Here is a 19,540-nt window from a genome sequence, read left to right as displayed (position 1 = left end):
TGGGTTATGCAGTTTTCTGTATGTTAAAACTCTTCTAAAAAATTTTTTTTAATGTTTTTTATTTTTTTGAGACAGAGAGAGACAAAGCATGAGCAGGGACGGGGCAGAGAGAGAGACAGGGAGACACAGAATCTGAAGCAGGCTCCAGGCTCTGAGCTGTCAGTACAGAGCCCAACGCAGGGCTCGAGCTCACGGACTGTGAGATCATGACTTGAGCTGAAGTTGGACACTTAACCGACTGACCCACCCAGGCGCCCCTGTTAAAACTCTCCTAACTGAACACTAAGATCGAATCATTTCACTGTAAGTAGACTAATTCTACCTTAGAAATATATAACAGCATAAAAGCTTTGTAAAATATTTGTTTATTAAAAAAACAGAAGAAAATACATCAAAATACTAAGAGTATCTCTTATCTCTTGGGAGTTAGATAATTTTATTATTTTTTTTTTTTTATAATTACTCTCTGCACGGTCTTTTTTTTTTTTTTTTTTCCAACGTTTATTTATTTTTGGGACAGAGAGAGACAGAGCATGAACGGGGGAGGGGCAGAGAGAGAGGGAGACACAGAATCGGAAACAGGCTCCAGGCTCTGAGCCATCAGCCCAGAGCCTGACGCGGGGCTCGAACTCCCGGACCGCGAGATCGTGACCTGGCTGAAGTCGGACGCATAACCGACTGCGCCACCCAGGCGCCCCAAGAGTTAGATAATTTTAAAATTATTAAAGATGTGGATGTATAATGTATATGCTGTAAGAATAAAACAAAATTTTTAAAATGTATGGCACAATAAAAATATCTAGTCCATATTCTACTGTTCCACTAATTCCTACCTTAGTTACCATTCAAATGTGTAGCACGGTTCAACAGGAAGACATATCTTTTGCAGGTGCTCCAGTAATCCCTCAGTTAAGTGCTGGGAGAAAGGTACTGACCCTGACCAATTTTCATTAGTCTTAAAGACACTACCAAAGAACTGTTACACTCCACAGAAAAAGGAAAAGTCACTATTAGTGTTTCTTCAGAGAAACTACAGCAAAAAACAACAACAACAACGAATCTCACAGATACCTATTTTCTAGTAAAAGATCCCTACTTCCATCCGAGCTCCTCCCTCTCACCTTTACTGTCTTTGTAACTGACATCATTCTCCCACTACTAATTGGCTCGAACAACTATTTTATGTGCTCCTCAAGCTTAAAATTTTGAAGTCCTGGGGTGCAATCAGTAGAGCATGCAACTGCAGATCTCAGGGTCATGAGTCCAAGCCCCACCATGGCATGGAGCCTCCTTAAAATTAGAAAAAAAAAAAAAAAAGCTTTTGATGTCCTCTTTAAATCGTCTTTCTCCATCTTCATATTTCTTCACAAAGCCCCATCAAATGTTTCTTCATGATGCTTCTCATCAGTTCCTTCCTTGCCATTCTTCTCACCTTGTCTGCTCCATCACTACATACCTCACCCTTAGCTTATTCCATATAATATTCTAGCACAATTCTGTGAATCCCTGAGAGTCCCTATCTTGAGGGTTTGAAAGGACAAAATGATTTTCATAATATGAAAATGTTATTTGCCTCCTTTTACCATGTTGACATTTGCACTAAAAAAGCAAAAGCAATGGTGATAAAACTGCTGGTGCCTTGGCACAAATCAAAGCAGTGGTCCCACAATGTACTACCAGTCACCATATTTTTCACTGCCATGCACTCAAAAGGAGAAACAAAACAAAACAACAACAACAAAATACCAGTTTCACTTAAGAATGCCTTTATTGAAGCATAATTATTGATTTTATTAATTCTTAACCCTTAATACAAGTCATTTTAATATTCTATTTGATGATATCCACAAAACATTTCCACTGCATACCAAAGTACAATGGTTGTCTCAAAGAACAGCATGTGTGATTTTGAGCTGCAAACTGAACTAGCCACTTTTTCTACAGAACACCATTTTTTATTTAAAAGAACTGACTAACTGGTCAGTCATGCTTAAGTATTTGAAATTTTATTGAAAATGAACTAATGAATCTGTCACTTCAGTGAAAAAACCAACAGTATTTATTGCAAGTGATACATTTAGTACTTTCAGAGAGAAATATGAATCTTGGAAAACTTCTACCTACCATCAGTACCTCAAAACTCTTCTGCCAATGGGGCGCCTGGGTGGCTCAGCCAGGTGAGTCTCCGACTCTTCACTTTGGCTCAAGTCACGATCTCACGGTTTGTGGGTTCAAGCCCCACATTGGGCTCTGTGCTGATGCGGAGCCTGCTTGAGATTCTCTCTCTCTGCCCCTCTCTCCCTTTTCTCAATAAATAAACTTCAAAAAAAAAAAAAAAAAAGCTTTTCCATCAAGAGGAATGATGATTTTTGACCTTGTGTAATGAAATATGGAAACTTTGGTAAGATCAGGATAACTCAGTTAATCTCTATTTTCTAAATGACCAATGCATGATGTTAAAAAAGAAAAAAAAAAAAAAAAAAAGATCCATTTAAGTCCAAGAAGAGACTTTTAACATAAGAGTAAGAAAGCTTCATTGATATGGTCTTGGATTCCACATGATAACTAACTTTTAAGAAGGTACGAACTGTCAAGTCGTGGAAAAGAATCAGAGGAAAATACCCACAATTATCTGAAAAGGCTAGTAAAATATTCTTCTTTTCCAAATACATGAGACCAGATTTTTTTATATATGTCAACAAAACAAAATATCCCAATAGAATAAATGAAGAATTGAGAATCTGTCTTCTATTTAACAAATATTAAAGAGACTTGGAAAATGTACAACAATGTCACTCTCCTCACTAAATTTTTGTTTGGAAATATGGTTATTTTTCATAAAAATGTCACTTATGTGACATGTAATAAGTTTATTCTTTTTAATAAATTGGTATTTTTTAAAACTCGGTTATGTCTGGGGCGCCTGGGTGGCGCAGTCGGTTAGGCGTCAGACTTTGGCCAGGTCACGATCTTACGGTCCGTGAGTTCGAGCCCCGCGTCAGGCTCTGGGCTGATGGCTGGGAGCCTGGAGGCTGTTTCCGATTCTGTGTCTCCCTCTCTCTCTGCCCTTCCCCTGTTCATGCTCTGTCTCTCTCTGTCCCAAAAATAAATAATAAATAAAAAAAAAACCTCGGTTATGTCTAACTGCTAAAATAGTCAATAGCAATAGATACAACAAACAAGTTTGGGGTTCTCATTAACTTTTAAAAGCATAAAGGGGTTCTAAAACTAAAAAGTTTAAGAATCACAGATTCTATTTAGCAGATATTTCCATCTTTCCTCTCTGATCCATTTTCTTCATGATTGCCAGAATAATCTTGAGCACTTTCAACATTACTCCTTGTACAGAAACCTTTGGAGTTCCCAACGTGCTACCACTTCATACCTAAATAACTTTATCTAGCTTCCAAGAAGTTTAAAATTGGCCCTCCCTTATCTAGCAAATCTTATTTCTCCATGCTCCCAACACAAGCCTTCCAAGTTAATCCTCTCTTCTAGTCCCCACGCCTTTACCCCTATAGTTTACATACACCTGGGAATACCAACACCCCATTCCCTTCTCTGCCAGCCTCTTCTCTCTCCCTGCCCCCTCCCAGCTACCTAAACTTAACTCATTCTTAGGGGCCAGAGGGCAAAAAGGACAGTGCCTTTAATGTTAGGCTTAAAAAGATGCACTTTCGTCCACAGGCAATGTAGAGAAGATTTTTTGAGCAGGAGAAGGTAGATGACCATCTCAAACTTCTAACAAGACTTCAATCAAACAAAATAAAAGTCTTATTTAAACGTAACTAAAATTCACAGTCAAATCTAAAATTCTCCTACAGAGTTTAAGGACTAAGATAAGCAATGCATTGTCACACTAGGAATCCAAACCCACAATCTCAGGTCAAGGCAGCCTGGAACTCTGAAACGTGGCATCCTCCAGGAAAAAAAAGACTGACAAAGCTAAAGCAGAAAATAGCATGTTTTCATCTCTTGAATCTAAGGCCTTTTGGTACTGGTAAACAAAATCCTTTCCTAAAAGCCCAGTTTAATTCTATTAAAAAACAAAATAAAACCAATACATAACAGCTCCATATACTCACTAGTCACTAAAAGTCTTCAGTTTAAAATGACAGAGTATCTTCATATGCACATAATAGATATGACCACCACTTAACATGCAAAAGATACTCACATTAGGCCTACTGATTTAGTTTAGACCTAATAATAATCCACAATGCGTAATTCATTCTGTACCCACTACTGCCAGAACTTTAAATCCAGCCCAATGCTACCTTCTCTGTAAAACCTGCTGTGATTTCTCCCAACCAGAAACAATGATCTCCTTTCTCTAAACTCACATAGCATATAGTTTGTTCCCTTTGTCAGTTCATTCATTCATTCCACAAATATGTACTGAGAGTCTAATATGTGTCACACACTAGGGCACAGTAGTGAACAAAACAAAACCACCAGCTTCCTGGATTTACACTATAGTAGGAAGAGAAAGGAAATACACAACTAAATAGAAGGTGACAAACGTCATAATAAAAACGAAAATTAGGAAGAGAGCAGAGGGTGAATTTTCTATAAAGCTAACAGAACTTCAAGTTCAGGCTTCCTCACTCGCCTCTGTGAGTGCTGAGAATTACTGGGACATGCAGAACATAGAAGGTGACCAGTAACAGGATGCTAACAGGGAGCATTTTATGAGACCACTTCTGAGTAAATGCCTACAGAGATCTCAAAAAAGGACCTGACTCTAAGGTTACAACATTTTGTTGGGACATCTTTTCTCATTCTAAATATTCATTTTTATATCAAACTTTTTATTTTTATTTACTTACTTAATGAGGGCCCCCCTCCCAAACTATATAAACTTCAGGCCCTACAAAATCTGGATGCATCCCTGTTAAAGATAGAAAGTTAAGAGTAGGGTGGGGTGCCTGGGTGGCTCAGTCAGTTGAGTGTGGGACTTAGGCTCAGGTCATGATGGCGCTGTCCATGAGTTTGAGCCTTGCATCGGGCTTGCTGCTACTGGCACGAACCTTGCTTCAGATCCTCTGTCCCTCTATCTCTGCCCCTCCCCTGCTCACACTCTATCAAAAATAAATAAAACATTAAAAAAAAGAATGGGGTGTTGTTCCCTATAAGGTGGTAAGGAACAGACACATTAAAAGGTGACATGTGAGCTGAAACCCAAGGAAAACAAAGAAGCAAACCATATAGCTATCAGGGGAGGGCAGAATTCAGGCCCAGAACAGTAAGTGCAAAAACTCTGAGGCAGGAGCATGAGAAGCAGGGTAGGTTAGGCCAGTAGCAAAAGAAATACGTAATAAATAATACTAGAAGCAATTAATGATTAGAGGCACAGAGTACAAGGCCCTTTTCTAAGCATCACTACTTTACAGCTGAGTAAACTGAGGCAGAGAAAAAAGGATTAAGTAATTGGCTAAGGGTGGTGAAACCAGGCATTCTGACTCCAGACAGAACCCAGCTCTTAAACCACTTTACTAAGCTACAGAGAAGTCATCTGTCCAGATTATGGAGTGTCTAGACAATCTCTCAGCCAGTAAGAGATTTAATATAATAGAAAAGAAGAAATCAAAAAGGTTTTGAACTCAAAACTATGATAGCTAAAAGTAGGTCCACATTCCACGTCCCTATAAATACCAAGGGCCAAATCTTGTCATTTTTGCTACTCCGCTCACAGTCCCTAACACATTTCCTTTCACAGTATTGCTATTCAATGTAGGATGGTTGTTCAGTGTACTCTCAAAAGAGAACTACCAACTATTCACTCTCAATACAAAATAATGTATTAAATGTTCTGTCACAAGTAAATATGTATACATATTAAACCTTGGAGGTAAGCACCTCCTTTAGGGAGTCAGATCCATATCAAAGTCAGATAACCTGGGTTTTGTTGTTGTTGTTTTTAAAGCTCTCAAGAAAAATGATCCCACAATCTGTCCCACTGTCACTTGCCATCGCAAGTAACTACTGATGCTGGAAAATTCTACCTTAATTTTACCTTAAATACTCAAACGACCTTTCTGAAGTTTAGGACCTCAGGTCCCCCTAGACTTTGTCCTCCATGAAAGTGAAAAATAAGCATAGCCTTAGACAATCAGGTTTTATTTTCCTTCAGCTATTCTTTTCTCCATGCTTAAGGTATTCATGTTCCTCAAAAGAAGTTAGGTTTCAGAACTGAGTTTTCCAATCTTATAACCATGGAGTATAATGAAAGAATTAGTGTTTGAGGATATTAATCAGAACACCTTGAAAGATACAGAGCTACAAATAAGCCAACACAATTCACTAAATGCTTGAACAAATGAATTTTCTGATTTCACTGCCCAATCTTCTGTTTTGCTCCTATCAGCTTTCATAGAGACTCCGTCTGTTTACCCAGACTACCATGTGAGTGCTACTTCGATGCTTAGCAACAGTGCAGCCTCTGCTTCACAGGGAATGGCTTCCAAACACACACAGATAAAATCAATATCAACATTTCCAAAGCATGTTCTCTACAGGACACTGATTCTAAGGACAAGCAATATGGATTACAGAGAAAAAGAATCCCACAGACAAGCAAGTTTGGAGTTTGCTGGGTTAAGCAACATTTAACAGGTTTCTTTACCACATGATGTCTCAGTCTTCGGTATACTGATAGTAGTGCTTTCTCTGGAGCATCCCAGTCACATTTTGGGAAATGCCTACAAAGTCCTGTCCGGAATAAAAGATGATTCCAAGGCCCCAAGCCTTAGCAAACTGCCAACACTGGGGCTTTTGACAGAAGTGGAATATAAGGAAAGGCCCATCTGGAGGCAGATGTGCTCTGCAAAGAAAGAGGTCAGGTGGAGACAGTGGGCTAGGGCTCAGGAGAAAGCACGAACCGGAAACACATTTGGGAGTCATTCACAGGATCAAGCTTAAGCCATGAGACTAGATGAGACACTTCCTTAGAGACACAGTAAGACTGATCCTTCAAACATCCTTGCCTTACCCTATCTCCAGCTTTAGTATCTTCTGCTTCTCTCTAGCAATAAATGTAGAAAAACAACAAGACATGGTGTAGGAATATGACGAACTGAAAAAGCTACCTGAGAAAAAATAGTACAACGCATGTGAAAATCCTATTAATGTTGATAAACATTGATAATGTGATCTGGTAAACTGCCTAATTTCTCCAAGAGAACTCTCTGAAATGACAAACCTATAGATTGTTCATTCTTTTCTTTTTTCTAAATGTAATGAACACTATAAGCCATCTCTCCAAAAGAACACCCATATGTATACGTATATATATATATATATATATATATACACACGTATATATATATATACACATGTATACGTATATACATACATTAAACCTATTAATGTCAGAGGACCTCCTGAGGCCCAGTCATTGAGCTCTCTAGTTGTCAACTCCTAGGTCCCTAGGTAACCGATGCTACAAATATTTCATCTCACAGATAAAGTCCATACAGTTACAGGACATTTAAAAGTATGACTTTTTTTTTTAAACTCTATTTTCACGTACTTTAAGGTAGTGCAGAGAGAATGTATACTTGTATTTTTTGGCCTAGAAAAAATGAAAACTTGTTGGGTAAAACTCAAGTCATTTATCTAACACCATAAACAGGCATATGATGGTAATAACACCTTCACAACAAAACAGCTGAGAGGCTAAATGATTTTACAAGGCTGCACAACTAATAAATTCCAGGTCTTCCACATTCTACTTCAGTGCTTTTTAACTAAACCATGCCACCTTAAACAAGCATGTTATCACATTAGGATACAGTTTGAAAATAAAAATCCCTTGAAGCACCCACCTTCCAAGAATGACTATAAACAATTAAGTCTCTACCTTATTTAATCTGATTATTCCATTTTTAGCACCTAAACTGACAAATTAAGGAGCACATTACACACACTGGCTTTTGAAAACAAACCCTCTTATGTACTCCTCTCTAATCAACACAGTTTGTACAATTAGGAAAAATCTAAAACAGCCAAACAAATACAAAAAAAATCTTTTATCTTTATATGTGGACGTGATTACAGACAAAAATACAAACAGCTTAAGCTTTGGGTGATTTAGCAAGCAGGGCGTACGATGCCAAAAACCACATGGAGTTTTCTGCTTTGGGCCCCTGGTATTGGAAAAGTCTGGCGCAGGGATCAAGCCTCTATTATCTGGTGTCCACTTGGCAGACTCTACAAAAACAATGAGGCCTGGCTGCACAGTAGGAGTTAGGTATTCCGACTACTACTTCAAGATCCACTCTAACACAGAGTATGGCTACAACACGTATGCTGAACTAAAAGGTGTGCCCAGATTTCTCCACTGGAAAATTCAGTAAGACATTACCTGCTCATATCCTATCTTTATACAGGCAGTACTGCTATTGTTAAGAATGCAGTCTCTAAAGGATAAGGTCCGAATTGTGCTTTGCCACTTACCCACCCTGGCAAGTTACCGCAGCTTCCCTGTGCCTCGGTTTCCTCAAATGCAAAATAGAGTTAATAACAGCACCGATTTCATAGGGTTGCTGTAAGCAGTAAGTAAATTAATACACGGAAAAACCTTACATCCGTACCTAGCAAAGAATAAGCACTCCACAAATGTTAGTTCTCATTATCATTACTTTAAACAGATGACGAGTAATCAACTTATACCTGTATTGCACTTAGAAGTCCTTAGGAAATTATAGGCCTTAATTTTTTTTTTTCTTTTTAATCATGTGGCTTAACTACCAGCTGTTTTTTCTAAATATAGTAAATACATGGCCAATTATTCTTGAAAAGAACTTAATGTACACACTGCCACCTAAGACTTACACACTAGTAAAGTTTTAGTTGCCTTTTCAATTGAATATAACTAGATTCCCCTAAATAGCTCTAATCTACTTGGATCCATTCACTTCAACTTTCATAATCACACCAATTCCAAAACATAGCCAATGGTCATTCTTACCTGGACTGTGGCAATGGCTGCCTAACTGTTCTTTCCCCTCCAATCTCCGCTGCAGTAAGGCAGATCTTTTAAAAGTACAAATCTAATTTTACTCTTCCACTGAAAACCCTACCATGGCTCCCCATTGTCCTACAGAAAGATCTGACCGCTTCATAAGACCTAAGGGGCCTGTATGATCTAGGGCCACCCTCCTTCTCTGGCTTCTCAGGCCATTCAGGCCTTTCAAATCTTCCCCCTGTTCCTTGGGGCCTCAGAGCCCTTGCAGATTACGTGCCTCTATCTGGCATAATCTTCTCTCCCCAGTGCCTCTGACTCCCCAGAGATCAGGTCCTCCTGTTACTGTGCTCTCATCACCCTAATCCTAATCTTCTTTTCTCCTGGGCAGCACGAAATAAAACTACAATAAAATAATTATCTAAGTGGTTGTTTAATGGTCTTCTTGCCCCCTCCCCAAAATAGATAAACTCCCAGTAAGATTTAGGAACATGTCTATCTTTTTCTGCTACAACCCAAGTGCTTAGATGCCCAGCACCGTATAGATGACAGGTGTGCACAAAATGCCTGTATTATTCTCAGGAGAAAAACTGATGAGACAGGTGATGACGGAAAGCAAATCATCCACAAAAGGAGACAAATGCAGAATCCTGGCTGTCCTGTGAGTTGCCATCCGTGGGCAAAATAAAGTTAAGACGAAACTTTCCAAAGTAAAATTAAGTTTCTCTGTGCATCCTCTGATGTTATGTGAAACAGGAGTTGTACTTCAGTCAGTCACCAGTAAGAAGATACACAAATAAATCAAGACTGCTGCCACATTTGGCGCTATCCCCATCTTGGCAGTCTCTACGAGGCCAAGAGTTGAGCTGGCCACGGAAGGGTGATTTATCTAGGGGGTACCTTTACAACAGGAAAGCTGGACGACTAATGGACTTTGAATTCTAACCCAGTCAAACCAGTACCCTTGCTGAGTATTCGTTAAAAAAAAAAAAAAAAAAAAGAATCTGAATCTTCTATGTCACTGACAAAAACAAGTTTAATAAGGCACCACAGTCCAATTCAATTTGGAGAAAACAAAGTTGCTTTTTTTCTCCAAAACAGGAAAAAAAAATTACACTAACTAGATCTGTTTTACTGACCCAAGTCAATACTTGGAAGATTAAAAGAAAACTGGTATGCGGATGCTAAGAGGCCAGAGGTTGGGGGGCTGTGGGCGGAGGCTGCCCAGGCTCCAAACTACCGCCGGCCCGGTGGGCAGCAGCGCCCGACCCACGGCGGGCAGTCCCGGGTCCGTCTGATGGACACCGGTTTGACATACGCCAAACCCCCGCCGTCTGGTTCGTCGCTCTGACCCTGCCAATGCAGCAAACGGCCAGACCCTCTCCGCGCTGTAACGAGCAGAGCGGCCCGCTCGCGTCCAGCCTTAGCCGGGCACTGCGCGTCCAGGGCAGGGTTCAGGTAAGGGCTCGGAGGTCTCGGGGTGACTCGTTTGGCCCTTTGTTCGCTCCAAGGCAGCAGAGCCCCCCCGGGCGCCCGCTCCTCCTCCGCCTCCCCCACTGCTCCCCGGGCGCCCGCGCCTCCCGCGGAGGGACAGCGCGGACGCGGGTGCCCAGGAGGCAGCGGCGGCGCCCCCCGCCCTCCCCGCGACGGGTCCCGACCCCGCGGCCTCGGCGGCGCGCGGCCCCTCGCCTTTACCTTGTAGACGTCGCCGTAGGTGCCGCTGCCGATGCGCTGAATCAGCTCGAAGTCCTCCTGCGGGTTCCGGCGGGACAAATCGAACCCGGGGTTCATGGCGGGCCCCGGGTGCCCCCCGCCTCCCTCCCGGGCAGGGGAGGGGGGGCGCTCAGGGGGCCACACGGAGAGTGGGAGCCGCGGCCGGCCCCCTGCTCCCCCGGCGGTCACAATCGCCCGGCTCCACGCTGCGGCCGCCGCCGCTCCTCTCACGCCGCCGCCGCCGCGGACGACGACCCGGCTAACCGTCCCCGCCCCCGCAGTCCGCCGCCAGCCGAACCCGGGTCACACCCACAAGGAGAGGAGAACGCTCGCAGCCCCTCGCTCGGGGTGCAACTCCAACATGGCTTCCGCCTTCGCCGCTCCTCCCCCTCCCCTTACTCCGGCTCCTCCACCCTCCTCCCCCTTTTCCCGGCTCCGGCCCGACTGCGCAGCCGCGATCCCGGAGGGAGCGCTCGTCGGCCCCGCGCGCGTGCGGCCCCGTGCGCGCTCCTGCTCCGCGCGCCTGCCGGGCGTGGGCGGACGGCCCGGCCGCACCGGACCCTGGTCCCGCGCAGGACTCTCGCGCTGCCGACCCGCGCGCAACTGCGGCCGAGCCTTGCCGGGAAGGTGTGCCTGTCCCAGGGGCCGCGGGGAGTGGGACGGAAAAAAAGTAGCTCCTTTTCGCTTCTGATTCCCTGAATAGCAAAGTTTGATGTCGCTGTATCACGTCCCAACCTTAAGCAGGTAGTAAAGTTTTAATTTGCAAGACAGCCAGGAGCCCCAGTTTATTTGTAGAAGCACTTGCACGCAGAAGACACAGCCGAGTACCAGAGACCTTCTGAGATTGCGGGGAAAGGGTGGCCCTGAGGAAAGCCCCTGAGAAAAGTGAGCCTTGCTAGATTAGATATCCGACACTGGAGCTGGCCTGCCTGGCTGCAAAAGAGGGCAGGCCTGGAGGGCAGCCAGGAGGCGTGTGGAGTGGGTAGGGCGTGGGAAGCTCTGGGGGAAAAACACGCTGAGCGGCTGCTCACCAGCCCGAGTGGAGAGCGTGGGAAGCTGGCAGAGCCCAGAATTAAAACAGTGGTTGACCTTCTTCACCAGAGACGCCTGGATTATCAAAGACCCGGGCGGGGACAGTACAAGCTGTGAGCAACCTTGCGAAGGAAAGGTGGTGGAGGGTGGAGTGTGAACAAGACCCATCCTGCGCCTGAAATGTAAACACATGATTGATCCGGAAGCTCTTTAGTGTACCTACCCAGAGCCCCACCCAGAGTGAGACCCAGATGGTGAGCATCGCGTCCAGTCTTGTGGACACCGGCTCCACCTGTTAATACCTGTTCAAGAAAGCGTGTGGACATGGAGAGTTAATTTTCTGTTCTCAATAAACCGTCCACTAGGCATGTCCAAAAGCTTTAACCAAGTAGGTGAGGGCCACTTTGACAATACTACTTTGCTTCAGAAATGCCTTCCTAATATCCGTAGGCACCACACCTTCTAACCAGTAGTGCTCCCTAATGCCTGATGACTCCTGAAAAACTAGGTCTTATCAAACCTCTTAAGGATAAAATAAGTGTAATCAAATAATAGTCAAGCCAGTTACAGTTAACTGCCTCATTTTTCTCATTTCAATCCTTTTGCCCACAGGAAGATTGCATATTAAGTTCTCAAAGACGTTGTTTACTCTGAGTAACTATTGAATAGAAGGTGTTGGAAAATGACCGTCTCTTCACCCATACAAATAGCTTTGTTTTAATTAAAGCATGAGTGACATGTGCACATCACTTAAATTACTCCCATATGAGTGCTTATCATTGGATTTCTTCTAGCTAGATATTACCTTAAGGCTCTGGTATCTTGAAAATTGAACTCCCGAATATAAATGTTATTCCATTCCTGCTTTAGGCTGTTTAAGGCACTTGCTAGGGACCCAGACTGCAGGCCTTTCTTCAGCTTGTCCACATTTGGAGAATTGTTTGGCCCCTTTAAGCCAAACATAAGAATAATTAGTCCAGGATTCAGATAAGCAGACCTAATAAACTATCCCAAATAGGAATCAGCTCTACTCGCTTTCTCTGCCTTTTTAACAGGGGCGGGGGAGCCAAATTCTCAGCAAGAGAACCTCATAATGGTTTCACTGTTTTGTTCGCTAGGATTATCATCTGTGCAGATAACTTTGCATTTGCATCACTAATAGACTTCTTTCAAAGGGAAAAGACATTTCAGTAGGACTGAAACAGTCTTTAAGGTTTTGTTTGTTCCATTTTGGCAGGGCCGAGCTAGCTAGTCCTTTTGAAAAGGGATTGATTTTCGTGTAAGGGCCTGATTTGCCATATGGGTTACAGCATAAATAAAAGGGCTTTTGCAATTAACTGCTCACAATGAATAAAATATTTTGTTCTTTGTAATATAGATACATGCAGATGCCAAATCCGATGTCTTTGTTTTTCCTATTCCAGTGCTCCTCAACTTTGCTAGAAGTAACACTAATGATCACACTTTCTTTGAATCTGAGAAATAGCTTCCCTTTTCTGTGATTAAAAGCATCCTTAGAAGTCATCTAATCTTTTCAATTTAAGAACTGCTTCTACAGCATCTATCCTGTCTTTACTGCTACCTGAATGCCTTCAACAAAAGGAAACTCACTGCTTCCAAAAGCAACCCGCCTTGTTATGAGACAGTGCTAGTGAATGATCAAAGTAACAATAATAAAAACAATAGTAATATCTAGCATTACCTAGTGCCTATGAGGTGCCAGGAACTGAGCCAAGCATTTTCCATGTATTATCTCATTTAATTCTCAACAACAACGTAATGACATAGGTATTAATATCATCATTTTTTGAGGTACAGACAGATTAAGCTGGCTCAAGGTAATAGAAAGCTGAAATTTGAACAGGGTAAGACATGAAGGCTCTCAGCCACTAATCTGTACTCTGCTTTACAGTATACTTTTTAAAACTTCTCTTGGGGCACCTGGGGGGCTCAGTCGGTTAAGTGTCTGACTTTGGCTCGGGTCATGATCTCACGGTTTGGTTTGTAAATTTGAGTCCCGCGTTCAGCTCTCCACTGTCAGCGCAGAGCCTGCTTCAGATCCTGTCTCCCTCTCTCTGCCCCTCCCCCACTCCCACTCTCTGTCTCCCAAAAATAAATTTTAAAAAATTATCTTATGCTAAGCCCAAATCTGCCTCCCTGTCATGCATTTAGAGTCAATGATTATTAAATTCTAGTGGTACAGAATACAGAGAAGAAAAGCCACAGTGCCTGCCCTCAGGCAGTCTCACATAACTGAGAAGCACAGAAGAGGGGCAGGAATGCAGGCAGGAAGATATAGGAAGGATGCTAAAGGTAAATCCTGAAAAATGTGTTGGAGTTAGCCAAAGAAATAAAGGGGAGGTCGTACGCTCCAGGCTGGCCACTTAGCCCTAAGCCCCTTAAAGCACTCACCATGTGAGCATCACACAGTAGGGAGCAGGTAAAGGCTAAAATGGACAGTATATTCAGACCACCCTTCTCTTAGCCCATCCTTCATGGGTGTGTGGCTTAGGGATTCTTTGGTCTCTGTACCAGCTCTCAGTTTTACCCTGAAGACTTCTTGTCTGAACCACCCATCAGATCCACTTCCTTGGCTTACTGACCTCATAATCACCACTCACATTTCAGTAGACCAACAGCTCTGGGAAAGGAACACAAAGCAGGCCTTGGCTCAAAAAGACGACAACCAGGCCATCCACCAGAGGAGGAGAATCAGATGGAGACATATATAACACAATGACAGAGAATTCCAGGATGTCATGCAGCCTAGCCTAGCAGAGCTCTGAGTCAGGCTACCTGGATTCCTAGCTTTGTCCCTTCACTGAATGACCTTGAGGAGGTTATTTCAAAATGGGGCTGTTATGGAGTCAAAACGAAACAAAAGTCAGCAGTGCCTTACCACAGTAAGCCCACAGAGTATTAATTGCTACTATTTTGGATATATTTTAGAATTAAAAAAATTTTTTTTTGGTATAAGTGTAACTTTATTATTTTTTACGATGTTATATTAGTTTCAGGTGTACAATATAGTGATTCAACAATTCCATACATTACTTGCTGCTCATTACAAGTGCACTCAGACCCGTCACCTATTTTTTTTTCAACTTTTTTTTTTTTTTTTTTTTTTTTTTGGGGACAGAGAGAGACAGAGCATGAACGGGTGAGGGGCAGAGAGAGAGGGAGACACAGAATCGGAAACAGGCTCCAGGCTCTGAGCCATCAGCCCAGAGCCCGACGCGGGGCTCGAACTCACGGACCGCGAGATCGTGACCTGGCTGAAGTCGGACGCTTAACCGACTGCGCCACCCAGGCGCCCCAGACCCGTCACCTATTTAACCCAACCTCCCACTCCCCTCACCCCATTTTAGAATGCTTTAAAGGGTGACAAGTCATGGGGATAGGAATGGAGATATTATTTAGGAAAACAAATGCAATAACATATACAGGAGAACCTGAATGGAGGCCAGGGACGCTGAAGACAGGAGACAAAGAACATAAAGATCATTGGACTGTGGAATTAAAGGTCTGTGGGGTGAGGAAACAGGTAGACAATGGGTGACAAATAGGCTTAAACAACTAAGAAGGTCCCAAGAGGGTGATAGCATTTGCCATAACAGAGGTATGAGGCTTATTTGGGGGAGGGTTTTAACGTTAGGTCGAAATAAATGATTCTGTTTCTTACCTGGTAAGATTGAGATGCTCAACTGTAAATGTAAAATTAGTGACGAAAAATAGAGTTGAGGGGTGCCTAGGTGGCTCAGTTGGTTAAGGTTCTAACTGTTGATTTCAGCTCAGGTCATGATCTCACAGTTTGTGAGGTGGGGCCCCTGCACCAGGCTCTGCTCTGACAGCATGGAGCCTGCTTGGGATTCTCTCTCTCCCCCTCTCTCTGCCCCTCCCCTGCTCGGTCTCACTGTCTCTCTCTCTCTCTCTCAAAATATATAAACATAAAAAAAAAACATAGAGTTGAAACTTAGAAAAGGTGTCACGGCTAATTTTTAAATTTTAAGAGTCATAGTTTAGAAATATTTATTATCTATTACACGCCAAACACTATGTTAGATTCTGAATGTGAAATAGGGCCTGAATTCAAATGGTCCCTGAATTCAAGTTGAGGCTACAAATTCTCAGATAATTCCTTCACAATGAGATAAGTACTAGGGTGCAGGGAAGCAGAGTTAGAAGGAGATATTTATTAGGTGCTCCTTGGGCTAATAAATTTGGCTCTTTTTCAAGCCAATATATGTTTTAAAATTTTCTTTGAACAGGGACACCTGGGTGGCTCAGTCAGTTAAGCCTCTGACTTTGGCTCAGGTCATGATCTTATCGTTCAAGAGTTGAGCCCCGCATCAGGCTTTCTGCTGTCAGCACAGAGCCTTCTTGGGATTCTCTGTCTCCCTCTGCCCCTCCCCTGCTCTCTCGGGTGCATGCTGTTTCTCACTCTCTCTCAAAAACAAATGTATTTTTAAATGGTATACTCCACATTTATTTACAAGTAAGGTAGAGCTCTGCATGGGGAGTAGGTGGAGATGGAAGTCCTCAGGTGTCAACTTTCAACTCCCACTCTGATGTTCTGAGCAATTCAGTTCTGCTCCCAGATTTGCATATGTCCCAGTACAGTGTTTCTCAATGGAGGTTTTATTAGCATTTTGGGTAGGACAATTCTTCCTTGTGTGGGACTGTCCTCTATTTTAATACCGCTCCCAGCCATACTGGCATCAACAACAAAAATAGCCACACATATTTCTGAATGTCTAGGGTTGGGCTGGGGTGGAGGATGGGGGGGGGGGTGGTGACTGGATTGAGAATGTTTGCCTATCATGTCCTTGGGAGAACTGTCACCCACATCAAACTGTTATTGTAGTATTCCTTTCTATCTCATATAGTATATTTCCTGAGAGAAGTTCTGGTATGTAAAATATTGTCCCTCCGATTTCCAATACTTGGCACCCAAGTGGTGTTTCACTGCCCTCTGTAGATTCACAACCAAGATTTCACCTGCCCTTTATCACACAGTTTCTGGGATCACATAGGAGGGCACTGAATCTAGTCTTTGCAGGTTATGGAAGTCTTCACAGAGGAAGGACCCTCCAGACTGAGACTTAAAAGACAAGTAGAGAATTAGCCAGGCAAGAAGGTATACTCCATACCAAGGGTAGAGAGATTACATTTGAAGAAACTAAAGTAGTTCCCTTTAAGGAGAATGACAAACGAGGCTAGAAGGTAAGCAGGGACCAGTCCATTAAGGAGCATGTAAGTTGTGTTGAATAATTCACATTTCTTCCTGAGAACAAAAGGGAGCTGTTGGTGGGTTTTCAGCACTGAAGTAACATGGTCTAATTTGCTCCTTAGAAATAGTCCCCCAGCTGCAGGTGGCGAATGAATTGAAGGCAGGTGGCAAGACTGGAGATGAGCTGGGAGAATAGGAGACCATTATAGCAGTCCAGGTGGGAGAAAATGATGGTCTGAATGAACATATGGACTCAGCATCAACATTGGGTGATGTCTTTGAAATTGTGGGTTGAGATGAATTCTCATAGGGAAAATAAGTAGAATAGGTAGGCAGAAAATAGGTTCCTAGAAATCCCCAACATTTAGACTGTGAGCAAAGGCAGAGGATCTAGCAAAGGAGGCTAGGAAGGTGGAATCCATTACGTGGAAATGGAATGGTATGGTAGCCATAGGTGTGTACCACTTAGGAGTCCCTTCAAGGAAGCACCTGCTGTAGGAGTGTGAATCGCTGACAGCCTCCAGCTACCATGCCTTTGGGATCCATCACAGAACTCATGCAGAGGTCTCAGTCTCCCCAGATGCTCCCAACAAATGACTGAGCACAGCCGGCCATTCCTGCCCATGGAATTTCCTCTAGTGGGCAGCTTTGCTCCGGGGCACCCCGTGAGCCTACTGAGCCAGTTACAGACCATCCCTGCAGACTGAGGCTCTTCCTACCCAGTCCTTCTTCCTTCTTTCTCTCCTTTCACAGGTATGAAGCCATGCATTGCAGTCTGAGAGTCTTCCCTCCTACTCCTGCTCCCTTCCCTCTTTATCCTTCACAGGTGCATCTTACACTTCTAATTCAATTTTGCCATCTGCTGAACTAGTACAATTGATATCAATGAAGCGAAGGAGGGAATTTTAAGAGAGTGATCAAGCTTGTGATAAATGCCAGAAAGAGACTGACAAGGAGGGAGACAGAAAAGTGTCATCAGATCTGTCACTACGGAGGTCAGTGTCAGTCTAACTATTGAAGCCCATAGTCCCTGTTCTGCTATTGTGTCTCCTCTTAGTGTTATTCTCCCAGATCCCCTTCAATTTGGTCATACATTATAGTCTTCATACATCGCATCCAGACACCCTCATTATGGACACATTTAATTTGTTAATATCTTTTTTTTTTCACTTTATTTTTTAAGTAAGTATTTTTTAAATGTGTATTTATTTTCAGAGAGCACACGTGCACATGAGCACCATCTGGGGAGGGGCAAAGAGAGAGAGAGAGGGAGGGAGAGAGAGAATCCCAAGCAGGCTCCATGCTCAGTACAGAGTCCCACAGGGAGCCTGATCCCATAACCCTGGGATCATGACCTGAGCTAAAACCAAGAGTCAGACGCTCAACTGACTGAGCCCCTCAGGTGCCCTGTGAATATCTTTGTAAATTCTGGCACCAGGAGGTGATTTCAGTATTCCACAGGCAGTCTGATCAATGTTGACGATAGGAAGATTATAACTACCTGTTATCTGAACACTATATTTTAGCCTAAACTTTGATTCAGTTTTTTTTTTCTTTTTAAATAGCCATGACAAACTCAGGGCTGCTGTACTGCTCAACACCAAGGGATGCCATTTAGATTATATAATCCTCAAGTCCAACCTGGCCCTTGGGTCCTGATTTTAAAAATCTCCTTGGGGCGCCTGGGTGGTTCAGTCGGTTAAGCGTCCGACCTCGGCTCAGGTCATGATTTCGCGGAATGTGGGTTCGAGCCCTGCGTCAAGCTCTGTGCTGACTGCTCAGAGCCCAGAGCCTGTTTCAGATTCTGTGTCTCCCTCTCTCTCTGACCTTCCCCCGTTCATACTCTGTCTCTCTCTGTCTCAAAAATAAATAAACGTTAAAAAAAAAATTTTTTTTTAAATCTCCAAAATCCACATTTGCTCCCCTCTTAATCATATCATCAGAAGCGTTCTTGAAACCTCATTGCCATAAAATTCTGGGGACAAGAAACCTGGTCTTGTGCATCCTACTATAAATTTCCTGTCTTGCCAAGAGTTCATCAGACCAGATACCATTTTCTCATCACCAAGCACATATAACAACACCAACAACAAAACAAGGCACAGAGTACCTCTACCCAATATTGCTACCAGGTGAGGTCTTGAAAAGACAAACAAATTAGACAAGATCCTAGAGCCTTGTTTGGATAGACAAGAACTTCCTATCTTCTTGAGAAGCCAGGAGTTTGAGGGGGTGCTGTTTGGCCAGCACTGTAGTTAATATCTTTTTAACTCAACTAATCCTTGAGGGGTACAGGCTGTGTGAAAAATAGATAACGAAGTATCAAGGGACTGCAAGAAAGTACAGGTGGGATACAGGCTGGGTAAGAGACTAAGAGATGCTAAGATAATCTTATTGATGAAACTCCTGATTATATTAACATTTTATCCCATGGTAGATTACAGCATAGTGTTTCCCAGTTCCTTTTTACATAATATCTAGTCTACAGTTCCCCTTAGATACTCCCAGTTAAAGGGCATTGCCCTGACCCTTAGTTCCCAAATATAGAGTGAGGCCACTATGGGGCCAGATCGAGTTGGTCCAGAACAAATGTGGTGATA

At 43.1% G+C, this 19,540-nt stretch overlaps 1 protein-coding gene and 1 long non-coding RNA gene across 4 annotated transcripts in view; one reads left to right on the top strand and one right to left on the bottom strand.

Annotated features, from left to right (window-relative positions):
• The window catches only part of MAP4K3 (mitogen-activated protein kinase kinase kinase kinase 3), a 206,172-nt gene extending 195,101 nt beyond the window's left edge, over positions 1–11,071 (bottom strand). Inside the window, exon 1 of one of the 3 annotated variants that reach the window (XM_023251934.2) lies at positions 10,661–11,070. In XM_023251934.2, the coding sequence (XP_023107702.1) occupies positions 10,661–10,756 (96 nt within the window). In that variant the 5' untranslated portion in view covers positions 10,757–11,070. Of the gene's footprint in view, positions 1–10,660 lie in introns of all 3 variants that reach the window. The other 2 variants (XM_023251935.2, XR_002741245.2) reach the window with 2 other exon arrangements.
• LOC109498285 overlaps positions 10,042–19,540 on the top strand; it is a 36,205-nt gene continuing 26,706 nt past the window's right edge. The window contains exon 1 of the long non-coding RNA XR_002155032.3: positions 10,042–10,423. This is a non-coding gene — a long non-coding RNA (uncharacterized LOC109498285). The remainder of the gene's footprint in view (positions 10,424–19,540) is intronic.

Source organism: Felis catus, chromosome A3, assembly GCF_018350175.1.
Source record: "Felis catus isolate Fca126 chromosome A3, F.catus_Fca126_mat1.0, whole genome shotgun sequence".
Classification (NCBI taxonomy): domain Eukaryota; kingdom Metazoa; phylum Chordata; class Mammalia; order Carnivora; family Felidae; genus Felis; species Felis catus.
This window is presented reverse-complemented; position numbering and strand designations above follow the sequence as displayed.